The 27,170-nt window shown below is 31.6% G+C and overlaps 1 protein-coding gene across 1 annotated transcript; it reads right to left on the reverse strand.

The window, feature by feature from the left end:
• Window positions 1-4,537: 4,537 nt before the first annotated feature.
• LOC125077998 (trypsin-3-like) lies at window positions 4,538-14,386 on the reverse strand. The gene is made up of 5 exons (XM_047690132.1): window positions 14,338-14,386; window positions 9,032-9,236; window positions 7,261-7,504; window positions 5,438-5,587; window positions 4,538-4,690 (listed from the first exon to the last, which is right to left on the reverse strand). The coding sequence occupies exons 1-5, from the start codon at window positions 14,384-14,386 to the stop codon at window positions 4,538-4,540; spliced, it is 801 nt and encodes a 266-aa protein (XP_047546088.1).
• Window positions 14,387-27,170: the final 12,784 nt, after the last annotated feature.

Here is a 27,170-nt window from a genome sequence, read left to right on the forward strand (position 1 = left end):
AACAATTTGATTCATGCATACACGCAAGCACTTACGCACACACGTAAATCAATTCTGTTTATCATACTAAATGGCTTAAAAGAAAACAAAACGGTCACCAAAGATTTTCTTCTATATTTTTCAAAGCTTTCATCTTAAAACACTTTTAAAATAAACACGATTATGATTGTCAGATTTTATGACAATATTACAATATTTATATATTCATATATAAAATATATATATAGAAAACTAAACAATAAATAGGAGTTGAGTAAATACCCTTTGGTATTTTTATATTTTAACAAGCACGTATTATGATAAAAATCTTTACTTGAGTTTTATTCGTCACGTAGGATGATTTTATTATGTTATCATTATTTTTCGAGAAGGACAACACTACTAAGAGGGACATTCCGTTCTACAATGTTTACCAAAGCTATAATTTAAATAAACAAGTGAATAACAATACCAGTTTTCATAGAATTACCAATATTTCTTTGTTCCTCTTCTATCGTGTAAAGCATAATATGGATCACCCTGACGACCAAACCTGTGACGTTGTTACGCGATATTGAGACGACTTTTTTTTAATGATATAGGTTGGCGGACGGGCCTATGGTTACCTCTGCCCATAGACATTAGTGCTATAAGAAATATTAACCATTCCTTACATCACCAATGCGCCACCAAGCTTGGGAACTAAGATGTTATATCCCTTGTGCCTGTAGTTACACTGGCTCACACACCTTTCAAACCGGAACAAAATAATACTAAATATTACTGCTTTGCGGTAGAATATATGATACGTGAAAGGTTAACCTAACCTAACCTACCCAGACGTGCTTGCAAGCCTACCACCAAGAAATTCACATTCGAAAGCGTTTCCCTATTTTTTAAAATAACATATTTTTATAATAAATGATTATTTTAAATCATAAACTATTTCGGGAGACAAACACCATGTCTGCTAACATTTAGTTTCACATTATAAACACGCCAAATGTTTAATTAATACATTATTTACTTTTTTACCTATTTTTTTTAAATGTTTGACCAGTGATACTCATATATTAAACCAGCATTTTGTTTGAAGATGAATAAATATAAATTAAAAATCTGGTTGCAAATTAAATTAGAGTGATGTGATTTGTTTTTATTTATCATATTTATTTATTTATTTTAAGACTTTATTGACCACAACAAAGTAAATGAAGGCATTCTCTGCCAGTCAACCTCATAGTATTTTTCAGTAATTGCTGTTTTTATTACCAAAATTATTTCTATATTTAAAAGAAATTAAACAAATTGGATGGACTTTTTTGGTCATCTCTAAAATTCAGTGTTAATAAAAACTGTTTTTTTTTAATATAAAAATATTTGTAAGCATGTTTTTCTTAATTATACTTGTAATAAATAATTATGTTATGTAGTACTAGCACTGCAATCCCCGATCTATAACCTTGTTGGAAAAGTGTTTTTTTTCAACATGCCAGAATCAAAAACTATTAACATAACATAACATAAGCAGCCCGTAAATGTCCCAGTGCTGGGATAAAGGCCTCCTCTCCCTTTGAGGAGAAGGTTTGGAGCATATTCCACCACGCTGCTCCAATGCGGGTTGGCGGAATACACATGTGGCAGAATTTCGTTGAAATTAGACACATGCAGGTTTCCTCACGATGTTTTCCTTCACCGCCGAGCACGAGATGAATTATAAACACAAATTAAGCACATGAAATTTCAGTGGTGCCTGCCTGGGTTTGAACCCGAAATCATCGGTTAAGATGCACGCGTTCTAACCACTGGGCCATTTCGGCTCAAAAACTATTACAAAAATTCAAATCTAATAAATAGATGAGACTTATGATGAGCCGAGATGTTACCCAGTGGTTAGAACGCGTACATCTTGACCGATGATTGCAGATTCAAACCCAGGAAAGCAGCATTGAATTTCCATGTGCTTAATTTGTGTTTTTAATTCATATTGTGCTCAGCGGTGAAGGAAAACATCGTATGGAAACCTGCATGTGTCTAATTTCAATGAAACTCTGCCCCACATATGAATCCACCAACCCGCACAGGAATATGCTCCTAAGCTTCTTCTCAAAATGGAGAGGATACCTTAGCCCAGCAGTGGAAAATTTAAACACTTTGCATGTTGTAAATGAATCAGCAATTTTTGCAAAAAAATACCTTATGACAAATAAATTCCTATTTTATTTCTTTAAACTTGTATAAATTTAGAGAATTGATCTTTTTTTAAAGATAATTATCAATTTAGCCCTCCCATAAATGCAAGTATTCTGGAATACCCTCTATTATAAAAAGCGTTAGTCAATATAAACAAGCAGATCAAAAAATTATACACCTAATGGTTCTTGCCTCGCGTATTCCACATTCTTAATTCCATTCGTTTCAAAGTTTAGTACGTGTACAAAATAGTAATCAAAATTGAAACAAACAGCTCGAACAAAAACCGACGAAAAGACTAGTTTCATAATAAATCTAAAAACGATTATACAGCAAAAGGCAAAATGATTTTAATACATCACGCAATCGTGATCTGTAATTGGTCGTTGTATGTGATGTTCGGGAATGATTCGCTAATTTTCAAGGTCGTCACGTCACGGTTGTATGGCTGCTTCCTGTGAGATATACCATTAAATAATATCTCGTGCTTGGGCAACAACATTTACTTATCCTAAGTCACTTGATGTATGATATTAGTGAAGTCTATGTGAATATTAAATCTCTAATATGAAGTATGAATCTGGTTCCGCGGTTTTTTTTCTAGCTTTGTCATTGTGGTTATTTGAAGGTTATTTTCTTAATATCGCGTTCCATTGCATCGATTTCGTTGGTGCGAATTGAAAAAAAAAATACATTCCTAAAGTCGCTATAACTTAGACAATTGTCTTTTATAAACGCTCTAAATAAAATAAATTAGTAGATTTGTTACTTATTTATGTTACTACACATACAATAGGCCAAAGATATCGTTGGCCTATTGTAAATTGTATACTATAATTTACTTTGGATGGCAATACAATTTAAAAAAAAATACCCTAAGGGTAGAAAATTAGAAGATTCATAATTTGATTCCCTAGATCGAGAATTTACCTTCACATGTTGCTCTTATAAGCATTGTTTCGAAAGCGAATAATTACGGTTTCAGATAAGCTGTTCATCATATCAATATTTGTATTTTGTCTTAGCAAGAGTTCAGAGAATTCGTGTAAGGGGAAAAGATGCCGGCCTTTCGAACCGCTGTGACAGCTCCTTACAACCGCCAGAGATGGTAATTATTGGTCCATTTTTAATAATTCAATATTCAAAAACATATACATAAATATCGGGTTAAAATATAGTAAATTTAACTCCAAAAGCATGTAAAAAAATTATAAAAAATAAACTTTTAAAAACAATAAGAATGTTAGTCGATGAGGCGCGCTTTGTTTTTTTAGTTGCATACATGTTTCCAAGACCTATGACCTATGGCATTCAATGATAATGCCGATATTAATACGAATATGATTCTGCAGAAAAAGACCTCCCATGAAATAAGAGATTACATTTATTAACCAGAGTATGAATTTTTTTTAATACATAATACTTTTATTATTAAGGACATTTTATTACCAGTGTTCTTTAAAATTTAAGTTTCATTAAATTATTTCTTTGAAGTTATTAAGTTCTGGTTTCTTGTGATATACCTAATAATGTTTTTGCAATATCGTTTGAATAATAACTAAAAAACAAATGAAGCACGACGCAAATGTTTAGTTTTTTATCGATCTTTGAATTCAATGGGTCTTAATTATACAACACTAATTTTATAGGTAAACGAATAACACAATACACATGTAAACAGGTTATTTGAGTTGAAATAATCAAAAATAACAAAAACCACAGAGGGCCCAAATAAATAAAAGACGCGAATAATAATAATAACCGATGATTCTGAGTTTATGCATTTAATTGTTTTTATAATTCATCTAGTGCTCGGTGAAGGAAAGCATCGTGAGGAAACCTGCACGCAGTGGATGAAAATCTGTCACGTCCAATCTATCAACCAGCATTGGAGCTGGGTGATGTAGTACGCTAAAACCTTCTCCTCGAAGGGAAAGGCTGCCTTTGCCATGTAGTGGGACAATATCAGACTGTTGCTTTACTTTTTTCTTTATATTATATTTCTATGAAGCTAATTATGAGGATAACATATTTTAAACAGTAATGAAAACAGATCGTAGAAATAAAATCATTTAATATTAACAAATAAAGCGGGGATGTTAATACAAATTTTATTTATAATGTTCACATTATTTTACAATCTGGCAAGACTTTTTATATGCATATAAAAACAAACAAAACACCAATAACAAAAACAAAAATTTCATTTTGATTATATCTATTATAAATTATTTTAAATTAAGAACTTAAAATCTTGAAACAGTTTTATTGTCTATGTTAATTTAATTTAAAAATAGAACAAGAAATTATAACACATTTTAAAACCGAACGCCTATGAAACATATTAAAAAACGTATTATTTTATTTACAGTCCAGTGTGTTCCGATATAAAATCTCGTATAGTTGGAGACGCAATATCCGCAAAAACGCTCGGCGAAAAGGCTTGACCGCAGCCCCTGCCAAATGACACGATGCCAACAGCCATTCCATCTTGTATCGCCGCGCCACCCGAATCACCCTTTGTATGAAAAAGATTTATAGAATAGTTACGTATTGTGTTCTACTTCTTAGACGTATTGTACTATCTCTTAGATATATTTTAATGTTTATTATGTAACTAGTAATTTAATTTAGTGACTAGCCTGTAAAACTACAAATCATGAGGGAATTTCGATTAGGTTTTTCTCTTGGAAATTATCGAATAATCAGAAGCGTTCATCTGCCATTAGGAAGTTAGCAGTATTACACTCCTGTGCCTCTAAATGCACGTAAAGCCTTGCGCTTGATTTATTTCCGATCGAATTTTACTGTTAATATAATATTTTTACAGATGTATCTATCCCTGAAGAAGCCCATTCTTACACACAGCTGACACTAGTTCAATGTATAGCGTTGGTCAAAATCGGTCAAAAAGATACTCAGATTGGTTTATATGCCAGACATACATAAATTAAAAATTTGGTAATATTATTTATTTTTATTTATTTTATCTATTTATTTATTTTCGGGAAACAAAAAGTACAATAGAACAGTTATATGAAAAAAACAATAAAATAATACATAAACCAATCAAGTTTCCACTGGTATCTAATACAAATTAGAAGCAGGGAGTCATATGTACAAATAGAAATTATTTTCCTCATAATCTCTCAATGTATTAAAGTTCGAAAATATTTTCGAAATCTTATCTTGATAACCTCATCACATATTGCTTTATCTATTTATTTCATACGAACAGTAATTTTAACTAAATCTTCAATCATACCTGACAAGTTCCTTCACCGCCTAAGAAGAAATTCCCACCGCACCACATGTTTCTGGTTAGTACTGTCGGATACACGAGGAAGCACTGTATAAAGTTTACAACCGGTAACTGGACATGCATCAATCTATTCGGGATTGAAGACGCTCCTTGCTAAAAAAAAAACATATAATTCAATACATAATTATAACAATAAAATTTAAGCAATCTAAGACTTTTCCTGGGTGTATACATATTTGAAAAAGTGTTTTCATTCGATTAAACAAATGAACGGACATATTCTTAAAAGGCAGCCATTAAACTTTATTTCATCGTGTCTGATGACCTCGACTATGAACTCTAACGCTTAATTTTATTTACTAAAATTATTTCAATTACTCTGTTTAGGCTATTTCAGTAATTTTGATGTTGTAATAGTAGTAATAAAACTCTTAAGAACATTAAAGAGCAATTAGAATGCCTTTATAAATATGCTCAACGACATTTGAAGTTTTGTTTTAAACTTGTAGATTTTCGATTTCATTTGTTTTAATTTGTTAGAAGGTATAAGTAAGAGATTCAAATAAGGGGCGATGCAAACTAACTGGTTCATTTCTAACGGTAGATGCTTTATCGAGCTACCTTAAATATTTGATTATTTTCACATGGGCCATTCCAGATGGACCAATGTTGGGAGTCGACCAATTTTGAATTTATTGGGAAAAAATTTAAAATATAAAAACGAAGTCCTTTTACCCTACATTTATTTTGAACATGTGCAAAGGTCAAAATTTCACAACTTATAAAGTTTTTTTAGGTTTCTTTTTAAATTTTCAATCATGAAAAACTATTATAGCTAGAAAAATGTTCATTGTTTCGTTTAAAAATAACTCCGCCATTTATTTAAAGTTTTTTTATCGAGTTCATTGACCTCACCAGAGGTTTCCATGATATTTACATTCCTAGACATTTGTTAATTCGTTTCTAGGAATCAACACCAAAAATTGTTGAATATGTTTGTGCTTTATCTTTTCATTTTTCCATACGAAAAAAGTGTTCAATTGGTTTATTTCGAAAAATTAACGGATTTTAATTAATTTTTCTAGTCAATATCACATTTGTCTAAATAGTATCATTTCATTTTCTGTGAATACTGCAAGCGGTATTAATTACACTTGAAACCAATTAGTTTGTACTGATCCTTAAGAACAATCAGTTTTGAATTGTTTGAACAGTACAAGGTTAAGGAGATAAATTGAATGTTTTCGCAAGCGTTGAGACGATTAAAATGTATTTCATTTTGAGTGCGAGAGTGAAACCTTTTTACTGTTCAAACTGCAGATTACAGATATTAAGTTTGGTAAATGTGATTCTCATTCGAAGATATTTTTTCCTCCATCATAAGCAAGGTTTAATCAATTAGCCAAAGAAACATGAAAAGAAATCATTTCCAATAATTAAAATTCTGTATCATTTTCCTTAAAACCTAAAATGACATTGAAGCTAAACAAATAAAAGACCAATGAAAATTTTTCGTTTTGTTTATATCTATTAAAATATTTTAAATTAATAACTTAACATCTTCAATAAGTTTTATTGTCTTTGTTCATTTCATTTAAAAATAGAACAAGAAATTATAATTTATTTTAAACCTGAACGCCTATCAAACATATTTAAAACGTATATTATTTAATAATATTTATGTTATTGTAATCGCTGAAAACCACTAAAAACCCTAATAAACATATAAAACTGGTTTTTTCTTAACATAGACAATACAACTATCAACGAAGTCAATTAATAAACTGTAATTGGACAGTATTAAACATATTTTAAATTGCTGTTACCTTCATCCTTCCCCATCCACTGACTAAAATATCACCCTTTAGGTTACGATTTTTAGGCGGTAAGCTTATCGGTTTAATCGTGTCCGTGAAATTGATCGGTTCAACTGTCTTCATATACGCCACGTCCTTATCAAAGGCAGGATTATCATATTCCGGATGTGGTGTTACTTCAGCTATTGGGATAATCGTACCATTCTTACGAAACGAACTACCAGCTCTCAGAACTACAGTTGAAGGATCGACGCTGCGAAAATATAAAACAATTTAATGATACGCTTAGACTAAAGCAGGTTTTTTTTTAAATAATTTATGTTTTATTTATGAGAAAGGCAAATGTTTTGCAGTTGCTGGTCAGCTCTGCCTTAAAGTTTATGTTTTCTTTATTTTAAGACGGTAGACCAAAAATGTCTTCTAGTTAATGATTGGGTTCTCTTTTACCCTTATAGCAATAAGTATAGCTAGCTTATCAATTATATGTTGAATGTGTTAACATAAAATTTAACATGATATTTGGCATAAATTTTCCTGGCTCGTTTAATTTTCATTCATTGCAACAAAATTGTATGCAATACATTTAATGTGGAAATAATAAACGATACAAGTAACTAGTTTCCATAAAGTCATAACCATTTCTAAGACGTGTTAAAGTATTATGTTAAATATATATTATCATATACAGCGTAATATATATAATATTAATCGTACAACAATCTTTGCTAAACGTATAAGAATTTGACTTATTGACCCACTCATGACTGGAGGGTTGGTTTATTTTTTGTCTCGAGTAATGTAATTTGAATTCAAGGGGAAATTGCTGCTATTAAAAATTTTATTTTTATTTATTAAAAAAAAAAGTCCCGCTGATTTTCTTTCGCCGGTTCTTCTCAGGTCCGATGTGCTAAATTCCGAACCGGTGGTAGATTTTTGACAATCAATAAACAAGTGTAAACACTTCTATATTGAATAAAGATTTTTGACTTTGACTTTGACTTTTATTCTGGCTACCGTTCCATGCGATTATGATTTGAACAGTGATTATTTTTTATTTGAATATTATATCAATAATTTAATACGGCCTTACTATAAATAATACTATTCTAAATAAATAACGTAACGTTAACGTAAAAAGATATGTGAGGACTGTATTTTTGACTACAATATTAATGTAGTACGAGTTTATAAAATAAACGATAGTGAATAACCTTTCATTGTAATATACCTAAAAATATATTTTGTCACGTCGTTACCACGAAAGAAGACCACATGAATATATTTTGCTCTTAAAAATTTATTTGTTTCAGATAAAGGAAATTTATTCTCGTAACAATTATCAGGAAGAATAATTGACTTTATCGTGCGTATAAATTTCTTGACGAAGCCAAAAAATCTCTATTTAATATTGAAGCGCCATTTCTTATTACTTACATATAGATTCGTTCGAAAAAAAAAACCTGACACTTTTTGGAACGGAATTTTATTTTCAGAACAAGATATTTTTATTTGAAATCACCTGGAACCTTTTCATTCCAATGGTGTGGTATGTCTACAAAGTTTTCTATTGCTATTTGATTGAACCAGCAGGATCATATAATGTTAAAAGTTGCTATTACATGGAACGATAATATTTTAAAAATATTTTGTATATAGTTCTTATCATGTTGAGGTCCTTTGTCGTCCTTTGCCTTCCTAGTAACACATACATTTTATTCAAGCCCACTATACTATAAAGTAAAGTTGTGTACAGACACAATTCAATTATCATTATACATACTTTTGGGCGCAGTGACCAGCCGTCAATATGTAGTTTTCGCTAACAATGAATCCACCACAAAAATAGGAATTGTTCACAATGAATGAGACTTGGTAAGGATGATCGATTATGTTAGCCTCCTCCCCACCAACGATCCTGTTATCCATATCCACCTCGTACATGTCATTTTCCGTGTGTATTGGAACCCTCTCTGATAATATAATTTCTGAAATGTATAATAAATAAGTAAATAAATAATATATTTGATTAAGTATTACTCATTCACTTGGTGGTAGGGCTTTGTGCAAGCCCGCCTGGGTAGGTACCAACTACTCGTCAGATATTCTACCACCAAACTGCAGTACTCGGTATTGTTGTGTTCCGATTTGAAGGGCGAGTGAGCCAGTGTAACTATAGGCACAAGGGACATAACATCATAGTCCCCAAGGTTGCTGGAGCATTAGCGATGAAAGGAATGCTTAATATTTCTAACAACACCATTATCTATGGGCGATGGTGACCACTTACATCATTAGGTGGCCCATTTGCTCGACTGCCAACCTATAAATAAATAAATAAAAAGTCATATTTATTTCCTTATAAATATAAATTATTTATTTGCTTTTTCTGTATACTCTTTTTATCTAATCATCCGATTGTGATGAAACTTTGATATTCTAAATACGATTTTGAAGGATTGGGCTTTCCCTTTGTCCCTTTCATAGAGACGTCTTTTGTAGACTCTTATTCTCACCATGCGAAGCCGGTATGGCTAGCTAGTATTGTATAAAATAACGAAAATTCCTATAACAATATTCTTGTTGTTTCGATCCGAAACAAGTTTGAATCAAGAGATTTTTTATTATGAACAACACGCTACACATTTCCTGTATATCGCTTGTGACATTCTTATTTGTTTACTCATAAAAAATGACTTGTAGAAATGTTCCAATAAAGCAAAAATTAAACATTTCCTTTATGTGAAAATCGTTTGTTGTTTTTGTTGATACACGACAGCTGCTGCTTTGTTATGTTTATTGTTATGCATAACAAAACATGCTATGACATAATATAACATATATTTTGTAACATTAATCCAAATTTAAAGCCGATTCCAATCAAAGAAGATTAACAAACTTTAGATAAATAAATAATAAATAAATAAAAATTTGGGCAACATCACATACATTACTCTGATCCCAATGTAAGTATTTCCCATAACACAAGTGCTTTAGCTAAAGCACTTGTGTTATGGAAAATGAGAAGTAACGACGGTACCAAAAACACCCGAACCCAAGACAACGTATAAAACTAATTAACTTTTTCTACATCGAAGCTATATTGTGCACTACAAAGAATTCTTGATCAATATACCTTTATTTATAATACTCTATTCGTCTTAACTACTTATATCCACTTTGATTTTACTACCAAAGCTTCCGAGCATCCAATAATAGCTTCGTCGACAATCAAAACAATGCCAATTTTGGCAAATCCGTAATGAATATCATAGATTGTAAGCTCTCGATCAATGATGTCATTAATTCGATGACAAGTGTCGTTCATTTGTCTTTTGTCCTCTTGTGATTGTAATAAATTATACATATTTTGTAATCCATGTATGTACGTATAATAATACTGCACGTGATCTTAAATATCACACAAACTGTCATTAAAGGTAAATATAAAGTTTTAGAGGTAATCAAAAATAAAAAACTTTTAATAATAAATGCCACATACTATGTGGTCCCCGTCCGCTATAGACATTGACGCTATAAGAAATATTAACCATTCCTTACATCGCCAATATGCCATCAATCTTGTGAGGTAAGTTGTTATTGCCCATGTTCCAGTATTTACACTGGCTCAATAGGGACAGTGAGTCAGTGTGTATTAAACTACACAAGTATAACACATAGACGTATATAGGACAATACTACATAAGTGTTAGTGTTTTACAGTAGTGATAATTGGGTGGTACCTTAATAATCATACGATAGTAATTTATTTAGCTGATTCATTGGCTTGCTTATATTTCTATAGACAACGTGATTTATAAAGTATTATAAGTCATAAATCTTAGTCGCCTGGAGCTAGGAAGTTGGCAGTGAAACAATCCCGTTTGGAATAGACATTACCATTGGCCCTAAGCCTAATCTGACGGTGACGGGTTCCATTTTTTTTTATAGTTGTAATGGAATAGGCGTATGTCTTACATCTCGCCTGATGGAAAGTGTAGATGAAGACGAAGGTGGTACACGCCCATCCAAAATAAACCTGTTCACTTCACTCTTGAAGGATCCAGAGCTCAACTTATCGGGAAAAATAGACCCAGGCAGGTCGTTCCAAATCTTAGGGACTCTCACCAAAAACGAGCTGTCAAACCGTTATATTAGTTAGCACACACACTAGTGCGTTTGTCTGCATGTCGAATGTCTCTAGCATGTCTACTACTTGAAATCAACATCCGTGTTCGAATTTCAGTCACTTTTGAGTTGAAGATATTTTAGATGTTGTAAGAAAGAATGCGAAATTCTAAAGACAAAATATCTGGCAACATTGTCTGCCGTTTGGCAGTAAAGTAGCTAGTATGGCAATATATTTGTATTTATTTTTTATAATATACTCTTGCTCTAAAATTAATCTACTCTTTGATTTACGGATTAATATTTATGGCAATTGAAACCAAACAAGTATTACGTAGTAACACTTCTCACTATAAATTTTGAATACCACACCTAATTCGTATTCAACTCGCGACCAAACAAACGTTTTCGCTAACATTAGTCATTTGTGCGATCCACGTCAAGTTAGATCGTAAAACTTTAGATTACATAACTTCTTATTTTCAATTTTTAAATTCATATTAGATCCGAGATGGCACACTTGTTAGAACATCTGCATCTTAAACGAACTGCGGGTTCAAACCCAGACAAGCATCACTGAATTATCATGCGCTTAATTTATGTTTACAATTCATCTCGTGCTCGACGGTGGAGGCGAACGTCGTAAAGAAACCTGCATCTGTCTAATTTCAACGAAATTCTACCACATGCCCATTCACATACTTGCATTGCAATGTGGTGGAATAAGCTCCAAACCTTCTCCTCAAAGGGATAGGAGGCCTTTGCCCATCTGGGACATTTTCAGACTGTTATTTTACTTCACTTGTTTTTAAATTCATATTAAGGAACATAATGAATTTAAATACGGATAAGCACGAATTAAATTTAAATATTTATCATGCTCGGCTGTCAAAGCAAACATCATGAAGATAGCTGGACGTATCGAAATTAAATTCCACCCTAATTTGTATTTGAGTAGCTTGGTTGAATAAGCTACAATAATTTCTGTGCGAAAGGCCAAAAGGCCCGCAGACGTATTCAGGTTGTTAATATACTATGAAATAATAGTACAATAATTGACAAGTTTATACATTGAATAGGATACCGATCTTATGCACATCTGTCGCTTATTGTATGTGACAATCATTTTTCAATTAAACTATCTTACCCGTAATAAAGGTCTCCATACAATATTTCTATTGAAAAACAAATAAAAATTCTAGTTTATGAGGACTTCGCGGCCGTAACCAGAACAACTATGAAAATTTTAATCACAATCGGATGAATAGAGTAACGTACGAAGGACAAAAACAAAAAAACCTTTCTTAGTGTTTATTCGAATGGTATTACGTCCTTGTTGATTTGCCCTATGCTTAGCAAACATCCGACAGCCATCGTTAAATCCATGTGAAGATTTATTCAACCTTATCATTTTATTGCTCATTAAATATAATAAAGATTCTGCGTATTATCCTGTTATAAAAACTAAAACTGTTTAGAAAAAAATATGTGTAATTCGTCGTAATAAAATTGACTTGCTAATAAAATTATTATATTTTAAAATATCTCTCGATAGAATGAAACGCCAAAATGGTGCTTTTGATTTTTATTTAAGGTTCAAAGTTAAGTTAATAAAATTCATATCCCAAAACAATCATTTTCGCGCTTAAGCCTTTCTTCCTTTCCACTGATATATTTTTTGGCTAAAGATTGACCACTGTTTAGAGCAGGAATTTTCACTAAAGATTGCGGATTTACATGAGCTTATAAATCCGTATTGGAACTATGCAAAGAAATAATCTCTAAACATTTTCCTTAAAAGAAAAAGAGGTCCCAACACAGCCTGTCAATAAATTGTACTTTACATTTTAGTCTTTTATAAATTCCTTTTTTAAAATACTAATATTGTTTATATCGATATATTATACTGCTTTCATGTTCGTCTAATTACTAACCTATAAGGCCCTATAGTAAGATATTCAGACATTATTTTAAACCCAGGACGCTCTGATGCCTCAGAACCAAGTAATGCCGTTCGCTTTGGAGTTTATAAAAATAAATACAGTTGTTCATTAAAAATATGGAATAAATAATCTTTATAATTTATTATACTGCTCATTATATTCCATTGTTATTTATTATATTTATTTATAATTTAACTGTTATGAAAATTTTAAGTAAGAATTTGACAAAAGAATATATGGATATGCCACTAAGTATAAATGTTTTTATTTTGTAAATTATAAATAATCATTATTCGCTTTGAAAAAATACAGAGTAATATTGATTAACATTTTTTTTTTTAAATAGTTTTTTTAAAAGATTAAATTCGAGAAAAAATTACAAATACTCAATGTTAATTACGAATTCTGTATAATGTATTTCATTGTAATTACGATGATTAGAGCCATTACTATTGTAATAGCTGTAAGGTCAAATCGTTATTCTGTATCGCATGTCAATAGAATGCATGTTTCTAGAAAATAAAACTGCATACACCCAAACATAACGAAACGTTTGATTAGTAACAAACAAATATAACAATTTTTTTTTATTTTTTTTTAAATATTATAATGTCGAATGCTCGGTATTTTTAATTCAGCGCGATTTACTCGTAGAAACTTATTACAACAAGACTTTTCCTTTTCGATTCGATATGAGGAGCAAAAAATCTACAAATAAAATTTATAAAATTGAACATAAAAAAATAATTAAATAAACCATTTCCAGTAAAATTTTAAACAGGACATACTAATCAGAAGAAAAAGAATAATCCTTAACAGAATACAGAAAACAAATTCACACCAAGGCTCTTAAGAAAAAAGAAAACTGACGTAATACTACGTGAACAAATTTCTAAACTAAAAGAAGATTATATTACAAGTCACACGATACATAAAATTGAGAATGAAGATATCAATAACATAGCTCTAAGTAAACTCGTAACGAAACGAAAAGAAGGTTATATATGGTAAAGCTTACCTGACACTACACAGCCAGGTGCAACAACACAGAATAAAATGTACCACATAGCAGCAACTTGAATATAACTAGCCTAATTGAGTTGACAATGAGCAGTCATACGAAAGTCGAATGCTATATACTCTCACCGTACGACTAATTTAAATAACTATGCATTACCCACATCACGTATCATATCGGCTTTAGTTTATAGGTCGCGAAATTAGATGATTGCTCGTCATTTTTTTTTCATATGATACGATATTGTAGGCCCAGGTAGCTCAGTAGCTAGAAGATATAGTAAGGTGCGGGTTTGAAAATGATTTGTGTTTTTGCAATTATAAAAATTCAAATAGAATAAAGTAATACACATAATATCTTTTCAGACTCTCATAATCCGATGGGACAACTTTACCCGAAGCAAATAGAAAGTGTTCAGACGCAGAACCAATAACTTTACTTGATTTCCCGGACGCGAGACTGTTGACAGATGAACCTAATACCCTTTAACACTGACAAATGCGTAGAAGATACGGTCGTCTCGTGAAGAAGATTCTGATTACAATCTCAAAATCTTTTATAATTATGATAAAAATTATAGACAAACTGGCCAAATACCATCCGGACCAGCTGAATAATTCAAAATCCCACGAAGACTAATAATACCATAATACCAAGAGACACTACTTAACGAGGATGAAGAGGTCGTCATCGTGGGGCTAATACGAACTTTTCGAGATTTGCTATCAAACGATTCATTCATCATCATTCATACATGAAGATTGTGCTGCTGCCTGGCAATAATATACAGGGACATTAAAATAACATCATTAATACATTTACAATTATAAATAATATGATAGTACAACATAACAAACACATCCGAGGTGAAATTATAACAATATATAAAAATATACAACTCTTTGGTCCGACTCGAAGTTACACACGACATGATTATACCAGGACCTCAATAACTGCGGCCTTATAATTAGCCACTAATCCACCGAAGAAAGGAAATAACTGTAAATGTGTAAATAATGACTAAAGGATACTGACGACCCAAAAGGCAAGCCCGTTTGGGTCGTCTAAATCTACATTAATGTAATGTAAATTTATTGCCATTTGTGCCGTTCTTTGTCTAACTGTAGGAGTTATTAATAATCTCGTATAGCTAATATCATATATTATTATCCATTACCCAAATAGTAATAGATTCAAGAGTCTAAGCCACATCAAATTTTTTCAATCATAAAAATCGTGGTGGAGAAATTATAATCTTACGAAGACATGATACCTGTAGTCCCTAGCGTACCAATAAAAAAGCTAAAACTTCTTCGGTTCCACTTAGAGGAATACCAATTTACTTTAACTAAGTTTCAGGGTATACCTAAATAGTAAAAAAAGCAATGATCTTTCATCAATATCAGGTCTCTAATATTTCCAACTATCGATAAATACGAATAAAAAACAAATCAAAGACCTAATACATTTAACGAATCCGAAAAGATATCAATTTCAGCCAAATGTTGACATATCGTCTGAAATGCTGGGAGGTGTCCTGTAATAACATAATTAATTCCAACAATAATATCAAGTCAAATGTAATTGTGCAAATATTGACGAGGTTACGATCAAATATTTTGATATTTGGTGTCGAAAAACAAAATTCAAATAAAAGTTTCTGCTAGATAAGTTGTGACCTATTTGTTCGTTATACAAATAACAACTCACCGTTTTTTCAACACTGAACGTTAATGCACCGCTCCCGTGGGCCCGCTTCCATGATACTATCTAAATGGGCTATATATACAGCAAAAATATTTTTCGCTACATCTGGAAAACCAAAATATTCGCTTATATTAGAATATATAGAATATAAAATAAAATTATGAATTAAATGAAGCATTCTAAATGCGTTATGAATTGCATGAGAACGGAGAGATTAGACTAGAGAAGAATGTTGAAACTGAAAATTAATTCAAGAAAAAAAAACTCTACGTCAACCCAGAAAAAGTAAGTGGAAAAGTGTTAGCTAATTGAGAGTCGGGCTTGAAACCTTTTCAATTCCCTTCCTTTACCCTCACCCGAGGTAAGTTTTGCGATGAATTCGGATACCTGATGGCCAAAATATGGTGTCTGTTACAGGGATTTTAATGGGTAAAATTGTAATTTATCCCTTTACCAATTAGTATCCTTTTGAGGTATGGGAAAAAATGAGAAATCTTAATTGAACTGCTGAAAACAAATGAAGTGAACGACAAAATCGTATAAGTATTTATAGAACTAACTTAACATACTTTATAATTTATATCAATAACCAAATATGACATATTTACCTACCAAGTTTTAACGTCACTTATTTGGAGACCAAATTATTCTCCAACTGAGTAATAGGAATAAAAACTATATTTTAGTAATATTAGATTGGCTTCGGCATAAAACAACTACAATCTATACCATAACTGACTGAAATATATTTTTTTCACATTAAGAAAACAAGAGAGAGAGGAGACGTAAATTTTGTAGACTTAATAAAAAGCAATTGTCATCGGCGTTGATGAACGCGGATTGAATCCAAGCTCATAATAACATCGTTTTATATTTCTCTGGATTTTCGAGTCTCTACTCATCGTCTTGTTGGCTTTTCAATGTAATGCAATATTATTAATATTATTTTTCAAATACGATATATGATATATATACATAAACCGCAGATAGAAAGGTTATGTCCTTCCAATTACCTATATTCTCATCGCCCGTATTGATCATTACAAATAAGAATTATGTAAATAGTTTTTTTCTCTCATAGCTCCTTATTCTTGATAAGATAAAAAATCATGCCGATATTTTATTAATAATTAAAGCAATGTTAAAACAAGTTTCAAATTATTTAATTGTTAATGATGATGTCCTCCAGATTTTGGTCCGAAGGTCCGAAAGTCCGAAAGACTAGACAAGTACGAGGTACATATTATAGATCACAAGTGTGTGTATTATATGCTCTATTTCCTAAATCCAATGAGACTGAAAGAGTTCAGGCGCAAGGCTAAAGGATTTAAGTACTTTCCGATGGTACGGAAGTACATCGCCAATATGCAATCTCTGACTGGTTACTGAGATTTTCTTAACAGATACCAGCAATAACTTTGGTTTGAGTGGAACTCAAATGGGACCGAACCGAGGTTTGTACCCCGGACCTTGGGAACTACTACTTTATACGTAGCCACTAGATCAATATGGTAAGAATACATCAAATTATCAATATTGCAAAAGACTCAGAAATAGGAAGAATTTAAAAATATCACTAAAGCCTTCATTACGATCTTGTAGTAACTCAATAATATTACCTAACTACGAATATATCACGCTTATAAAACTATTCAGCAAGATTCTAATTTAGATTGATATCCATTTTCCCTCTAATTGATATTGATTGTTGTACGTTTTGTGGCTAATGACATGTAATCATTAGTAATATAAATAAATAAAAACCCCTAAAAGAGCCAAATGGGACATTTAATTATAAAAAGTTTTAGACCATCAGCTGTTTATTAAGATTGTTTGAGAATTATCTACTTGGTGGTAGGGTTTTGTGTAAAGACGTGTGGGTGGGTGACACCCACTAGTATAACCCACCGCCAAGCAGAAATTCTTAGTATTGTTGTGTGCCGGTTCGAAGGGTAAGTGAGCCAATATAACTACAGGCACAAGGGACATAACATCTTAGCTCCCGAGATTAGTGGCGCATTGATGATGAGGAATAGCTAATATTCTTACAGCGCCAATATCTAAGCGACGATGACCACTTGCCATCACGTGGCCCATAGTGTCTCCCTATATAATATATATATATATTAGACGTTTTAATGGATTGCATGATTTAACGATAGTATTATAACCGAAACATTTTTTTCTATGTCGCCATCACGTTTTATGAGCGTACGTTGGTTTTCTGATTTAAGCTCAGTTCATGTACAGATATTAGTTCGGAATACGACTTTCTAGCTTCGAAATTTTTAGTTTGTTTTGTTGAGTCAGCGTGACTTGTTTGTCGTAAGAGTTGGATAAAAAATTTAAGTCTTGTAGCCTCGTTTAATTTTTCGTCATTATAAATTCGTTAATTTAATATGATTATAAATAACATTAAAGTAAACACTACCGTTAGTTTAGTGAAGATAAACTGCCAAAAGAAACTCGAGTTTTTTGTATAATTTCTTTTTATTTTTTATAAAGGCGGTCGTACAAATCCCAAGGTGTACTATTTATCTATGGACTTACTTATTATATATAACCTTTTACTCAAAAAAGTTTTGAATACTCAAAAACTCAAAAATTGTTTACATATTTTTTAATTTAACTGAAACTAACTAACTAACTAAAACTGCCAATTACAGATATTACAGATTACAATACGATAGGATATATACAACAGTAGAGCAGAGAGTGAGAAGTAGTTCCTAGTTTTGTAATCGTCGTGCTTCATTTGATAAATTATATTGTCGTTATCTTCGATTGCTCCTGTAAAGAAAGAGAAAGAGAGAGAGAGATAGAAAGAGATAGACCATTTTTATAAACATATATGTATATGACGAAGTTATCTATTGATCCACTTAAGTTTTTAATAACTGAATCGTCGAATTCAATCTTATGAATTTGACCCTATAAATAATAATCTCAGCATCAAAGATTCTATTATATGACTTAAACATGGTTATTAATATTTCTTTTTTATATTTTATGGGGTATTTTTATTATAATTAATGAGGAATTCATTAATTTTTGTAGGAACTTATTTAATTACATCTTCCTGTTCTTTCTCTAGAGATTTTATTTATGAAAAACGCACTTGAACTTTTCATATTGATCTTTGTCTAATTATAAGCAATATATCTATTATAGTACCGTAGTTGATAGCTTTAATTATGCTAATAATTTAATGAAAAAAAAAATAGTAGTAATATTTTTTTTTGTTTATAAGTTCATAGATATCATATATAACAACGACAGAGACGATTATTAATTATCATTGAAATTCTCTACCGTATACGTTTTTCTCTTAAAAAAATATATTTTATTTATATATTAACGTCAATAAGTCTAATACATACTTCTTTACGCTTTTTTGATAGCCCGCAAACGAGCAGGAGGCTCTCCTTATAGAAAGTGACTACCACCGCACATGGACATCTGCAACACCGCGGGACTTGCAGATGCATTGCCGGCATTTAAGGAAGGAGTACGCTCTTTTCTTGAAGGTTCCCAAGTCTTATCGGTTCGGAAAAACCGCCGGTGAAAGCTGGTTCCACAGAGTGGTTGTGCGAGGTAGAAAATGTTTTAAAAATAAAAGTCTTTGATTATATTTTATTATAAGAATTAAAAATTACATGTAAAATATCATCCTAGCCGAAATTTGAGCACGGTGAGTTTTAAAAGTCAAAGATATGTTAGACATGTGTGAACGAACTTACACTCTATTCCCTTAATATCATAATTTGATAATATAGTAATTCGTCACGATTGGAGAAAACCATGACTACGTGTTTTCGGAGACAGAAGTATATACTGATTAGTTGCCTTACTCTATGCTTTATATAAGAACGCTCTAAGAACCGAGATTTGAACTTCAGAACTCGGAATCTGAATCCCAAATTACATTAGTCAACCGAGGTTTTTGTAGATAAGTAACGTTTACCTTTAATAAGTTTACGATATTTTTTTTAGTTTTTCGATTTTCCTGTTATATTTTCAAACGAACTTGCCCGCATTTCATAGACATAAAAAGTAATGGCTTCACGCTGAGACGGTTAATGAGACAATGTTGTACTTTTATCTATTAGATACAAATTTATCCGGAATGGTTAATGTAGTAATTATCTTCAATTTTACTTAAATATTTTTGAGGTCACCAACATTAGAACACTTTGTGACCATTATTATTATAATACTTTTTTGTATACTACATAATTTAAAAACATATTTATTTCATAACTTACAAAATATAGTCTTTATTAAAACATATACGTTTATCATAACGCTAGTTTGTATTGTTGCTTACTAAGTTCTAAGAATATAGTTTGTTTATTGACGAACAAATATAAGGCTATTCAGGATTATTGGTAATTCGACGTATTCCCGTTAGGAGGTGATAGGGGTGATTATTTGCTATTATTTTAACTCCCATAGGCGTAATGCAGAAGTGAACCATTTTTGAGTATCACGTGGTTTTAGTTAAATTTTCACCAGCTTCCTTTGTGGTAACTTTTTGTCTGTTGCTTTGAAATTAAAAGTTTCTAGTTGTTATACATTTTGAGAGCCAAAAACTACGGTAATGTTTTTAAAATTATCTGCGAGATACGTTTCACAACGATTTCTTTTTTGTGGAAAAAATATTTCTCGGTGTCGCATTTTAAAATTTTCCAGTGTTTTCTTTTTTATAAATCAGAGGAAGAAATAAGATTTAAATTGATACTTTTTTTAAATACAATTTCGAATTTTGTAATTTTTACTTATTTTGAAAAAGCTAAAAAAACGTGATAATTTAAAAATGGTTCACTCTTGCATTATATATATGGGGGGTTAAAATAATCGCAAATAGTCACCCCTATCACCAAATAACGGAAATACGTCGAATTACCAATAACCCTGTATAGACCTTTGCTCAAATAAAGCTCCATAATGCTCTGCCAAAAATAAAGTACTACAATATAGGTATTTGTTGAACTCTTAAAACCAGAAATGATTCACTAGATGGAATACGTAGATGTCAAATCCGACGAGTTTTGACTTTAATTGTTTATATTTCTATGAGGTCACAAAATTTATCTGAGAAGGTTCTTTTGATATTTTTCCTACATAAGATAGATGGGTTTTTTTTAGTAAAACACTTTTTTTAAATTAGTATTCATAACTCATACATATCATCACGCATATCTTTGAAGGCTTCGTTTAGGACATAACGTATAGCTTTCTGAATTCTCCAAATTCTTCCGAAAAAATTAGCTAGCAAATCGGCATTGTATGATATCTACATTTAAGGAAAACATCACTAGATAACCTACTTAATCTGTGGGATTAATATCTACTTCATTTGTCACTTCATGTGCTCCAACTGGCACTTGTGCAGCGTGATGGGATAATCTACAAAAACTTTCATCATATTAGCCTTCGGCTAGCAGTGAACATTATAAACTCATTTATTTATTAATTTGGGATACGTTTATGCAAAACATCTTATTAAAATACAAATAGCAATAGTAGCTCAAAACTTTCATTGAAAGTATAACACGTCGCCTTAATTGCATCCACTGACGACCGGTGAGTCATTTTTTTGCCCAGAGGATCAGATATTCAAAAGGGACATGCTGCTAGCATTCATTTCATCATTCTACAAGTTTATGATACTACAATAACTATATTTTTTGTATATATTTGTGTATGATTGATGACAAATATTATGTAAATAAATATATTTAAATTAGTTATTACAAATATCATTATAATGTAATCAAATTATTCCGAACTAATGAAACTCTATTTTGATACATTGGTAAAAATCAGTCATTTAAATTGACGAACCATTTTGTTGGTTAATTATATCTCCTGGGTATTCAATATCGTTATCTGATGTTTTTTTGATGACAGCAATTGTCATAATAGAAGCAGAGGATGGCCAATTTGTTGGAAAGCCTATTATATTATTTAAATCAATTTCAATCATAATAAACTCTTTTCAAGGTCATATACGACGCAGCTATCGAAAACTAATTAGGATTTTGCGGTAGCAAGAGAAATTCTGATAAGTGATGAATACTTCGTTTGATGAAGACCGTTGTTATATTCTTCATATTGTCAATGTTTACATCAAATTTAGGATTATCATTGTGTAAACTGAAATTACTCAATCTGTGGAATTGATATATTAGTGAAATTATTTAATTACTTTTCACAATAAGATCATTACGAGCGCATCTGGGTAAAACCAACCCCTCACCATATAAAAATACTCAGTATTGGTATGTTCCGGTTTTAAGGGTGAGAGAGTCAGTTTAATTAAAGGCACAAGGGACATAACAACTTAATTTCCAAGGGTGATGGCTATGGCTATGGCTAAGGAACTTTAAAAGTTTCTTACAATTCCAATGTCTCTGTAACCATTTAACATAAAGTGGCCCATTTGTGTCTGCCAACATGTGACGAATAGCTTGGTTCAACTTGTAAAATAAAGACCTGCCTGTAAGAGCCTACTTCTATAAAGTATATCATATATTAGAATTTTGATTGGTAATATATCTGCCTCTCCTATCAATATCATAAAAAATAATAGTTAAATTGTTTATATTTATATGTATATGTGTGTATAGCCTTAATGGTATTCATTGAAAATTATAAGGAGATACCGTATTAGCCGAAATCGAGGATTACTTTAGTTAGGTAAATATATTTTTTAAGTCAGAAGCTAGGTGTTATTAGTTTACATTTCCTCTTCGTGTCTATACAATGATCGTTATAGTGTGTATAATATTATATTATATATTAAAAACATCCGGAGGGGAGTCTCGAACCCCAAGGTTATAAAGACATGAACAGCTCTTTTTGCCTTGGATATAAACCCCCAATAAATTACAATAGTAACAGAAATTAATCGTCTTAATTCTGATTCCTTGATCTATTGACCTCATTACTGTTTTTGGTAATAAATAACAACTACTACTATATAATACTTTGTAAATAGCTTTTCCTTATTTTATAATATCGGGAGCGAATAAATATATATATTCGCTTTCCAATCGCAATACACTTAAACCGCTAAGCAGAATCTGTCGAAAACAGAGCGAATACGTAACATCTGGCATCTCAACTTAGTAATAAGCAACATTAACTTTATAAACTCTTGGAAAAAGAGTTGATTATGGAATCAATCCTAATTACTTGGGTGCTTATTAATCAAATCAAATAACGCGTGTTTCTCCGATTTCCTGTGACACACTTCCGTCCCTTTCCACGAAATAATTTCCACGTATTGCAGGAAATCGAGTTTTGTAAACTCTGATATAAATTAATGGCACAAATAAATCACATAAAAACTCATAAGTTCTTTTCCGGCTTCGTATCTTCGACCTTCGGTCAAATATCACATTTCCTACCAACCTATCTAAACTTTATTATAAATAAAGTAGTATTCTTTAAAATATAAATAAACATTTTTCTTTAACATTTTAAATGTGAACAATGAAACCAAATCGTTCAACTGTAAACTGATACAATGATCATTCATGAGTCATTTTTACGTTAAATGCATAAAAGTTTGGCTGAGTTGCTGCCATATATTCACCATAGCTGACAATGCTTATATTATATCGGTCGATGTAATGGTGCGTGTTAGTGTAAGCATGCATATATGTGTGTGGTTCGCGTAACCTCGACGTCATAGTTTCGACAAGGGCAACACAGTACTTGTGTTTGAAAGTCATTCATATTTTTTTTCTCTGCAACTACAACAAATAAAATGATTGATTATAATAAAATCAAATAAATATTTTAATTGAACTCTTTTTCTAATCAACTAAACAATTGATTTAGATTATATTCAGTTTAATTTTTGAATACAACTATGTGACCAAGGGCAGTGAAAGTAGAGGCTCGAAACTATTTGTAAAAGAACCACCCCACACGTTGTCTTATTATATCGCTTGATACACTCAAGCGAGATAATAAATACAGCGTAAAACTTTGACTCCTTTCGTGGTTTGTTTGCATTAGTCCAGGCTTTTTTCAAACATGGAACATTGTGATGTCCCTTTTTGTGCCTGTTATTTCCCAACCTTCATTCAGCTATTGTGCAGAGTATTATTTTGTACTGAAAAATATACATATTCAGCTATTAATTTTTTCCAGAATTATTATCTCAAGGTCATGACTCTATATAAAATTTTGTAATAACAAACTTATTTGAATTAAAAAACAATTTAATACTCAATTTACATGCAAAAGTGTCATTATTTAATTAGAAGTTTTTATTGAGAAGGAAGTGTTAAAGGTATATAAAAAGTTCCATGTATTATATGCAAATATACAACGATTCTTACGAACGAATGACGTGAATCGAGACATAATTAGACACTAGTATGACGTTCGGCTGCTCTCAACTACGTTATTAAATAAAATTATTTTTACTTACATTCGTGATAATAATTTAATTTTTTGCATATTTTTATCTGAACTTACTTTATCCTACTTATCAAAAGTAAATGTTATACTGCAATTCGGTGCACGTTAAATCCTAAAGTGTTACATATAGCAATGTTTTCTGCACTATAAATTATTTTAATTATCACTACAACCAAAAAAGTATATATACATATATAAACATTTGTCTGTCTGCCCAGGTTTTTATTTTTCACGCCACATTGACCATTAACAGATTCAAAATCGATAGTAGTGAACACGCGTATCGTTAAATTAATTAATTAATCATATATAATAATAATCATCAATACAAATCACTAGCGTGGAAATAATTATTATTCTTCTCGTATCTTGTGAGAAAATCAAAATAACAAAAACTATGAATATTTTTAAGATGCCCAGTAGTTAGTACACGTGAATAATACTTTGAATCAAATCTACTAATTTATAATTAAAACGAAACTTCCAAATTATATTTCGACCCAACTACGAGTATTCCTCACAAAAAAAACCGCAGCTGAATGAGGACTGAGGGTCACCTCTACTAACTTAAAACGGTTACGATAAGTTCCGAATTCTATTCCGTTCCAACTTCGACGCGAATTTATGTTATTTTTGGTATAGGTTGGCGGACGAGCATATAAGCAACCTGATTGTAAATGGTCACCATCGCCCATAGAAAATAGCACTATAAGAAAGATTAACCATTCCTTACATCGCCGATGTGCCAACAACGTCGGGAACTAAAATGTCATGACCCTTGTTCCTGTAGTTACACTGGCTAACTCACCCTTCAAACTGGAACACAACAATACTGAGTACTGCTGTTTATAAAGTACAAGAATAATAAAAATAAAAAATAAATTGTCTTCCAAACTCATCTCATCTTTGTTGGTAAAGGACAACATGGCGAATTACCGTGTATCGATTGAAGATCTGTCTATTAAAAGGCATGGGGTAAGGTGTTAAACTTCCAACATCGTCCTCAAATGTAGACAAATTATGACATGCAGAATTTTACTTTACTATTATCTGTATGAGGATTCTTCTACCATATAATTTGTGGTAGGGCTTGGTGCAAGCCCGTCTGGGCCGGTACCGACCACTCATAAGTAGAGAATATCGTCAAAAACGTAATCGTAAACAACAATAGATATTTAGAATTTTTGTGTTCCCATTTGAAAGGTGAGTTATTAGAGGAATAAGGGACATAATATCTTAGTTCCCAACGTTTTTGGCACATCGGCAATGTAAGCAATTATCGTTTTGTTTTAGACCAATCTCAGATGATGCTCCGCCGTCCTACATATATCTATATATATAAAAATGAATTGCTGTTCGTTAGTCTCGCTAAAACTCGAGACCTGCTGGACCGATTTGGCTAATTTTGGTCTTGAATTATTTGTGGAAGTCCAGGGAAGGTTTAGAAGGTAAGTAAGTATGATAATAACGCTAAGAATTTAATAAAAACAACTTTGTTTTTCCTTAGAAATAGGGATGGTCGATTATTATTGATTTTCGATGATCATCGATGTTAGACAATAAAACATAGATGTTTTAAAATTGATTTTGCTTTATTTAAAACATCGTTACATCTATTTCTCAAATTTAATAATTTCTTCCCTTTAGGACGACGCAAAGTTTACAAAAAAACACCGATGTCATAAATTAACATCGATGTTTAGTGCTCAATAAACATTGAGTATCAATGCTCGGTATCGATGTCATTATCGACGCCATAATCATGTTTTTGCAACATGGTAACCAACAAACCAACCAACAAATAGATCGAACCTTTATTGACGATTGATTCCTCTTATGACAAAGAGTGCATTCTGCATCCTTCTATCCCCCTATATATTATTACTCTTTGCTTCTATCTTTGTGAGTGACGGTTACAACTACGTGCGCGAGAACTTTCTTTACTTCGGTGATCCTTTGCGATGTGCTCTTTTTTTAACCTTTGTGATAATGACACTTTACTACAAAGGGCGCGAGAATTTTTCTTACTTTTTTTACGATGCTGAGGAGAACATGAGCTGACTTAGGTTGTCGCAGTCAATCAAATATGCGAAGAGCTACTTCACGTGTTAACCGTACTAATGACCAGAAAGAGACAGATCCAGAAAATAGTCATATAAAATTAAATGTTAGTAGCATAATGAAATTGAGAGATCTCGCAGACTCAGTGCTCCTGTGATTCTGAAACGATCCTGCATTCCACTGTGATCCAGCAATAGATTATTGTGCCGACAAATAGGTAAAAATTGGGGAAATGACAATAATTGGTAAATATTATAAGATGTTACAATACCAGTTGATAAGCGTTGTGTTCACAATCCAACAGTGAAGAGAACTATTGTCCATGAATTACAATATTTTCTTCATCGGAACAACAATTTAGTAAACATGTTCAAAATAGCATTGGATCGAATGCCATCCGAAAGCCATAATATTGTCGTTAGAGCTGACAAAACACCTGCCGATGAGCCGATGCCGATGAGGCCGATGACACACAAGGAGGTTTAATTCGCTCACCATTGACGAAGTGGATGATGTCATTGTAGGAGAAAATTTACAGTCTAGAGATATTGATATCGTCGGAATAATGATTTGAAACATGTATCTGAAACACACAGGACTTATGATGTGTTACAATCTCCTTTGAT

Source organism: Vanessa atalanta, chromosome 4 (assembly GCF_905147765.1).
Source record: "Vanessa atalanta chromosome 4, ilVanAtal1.2, whole genome shotgun sequence".
NCBI lineage: Eukaryota > Metazoa > Arthropoda > Insecta > Lepidoptera > Nymphalidae > Vanessa > Vanessa atalanta.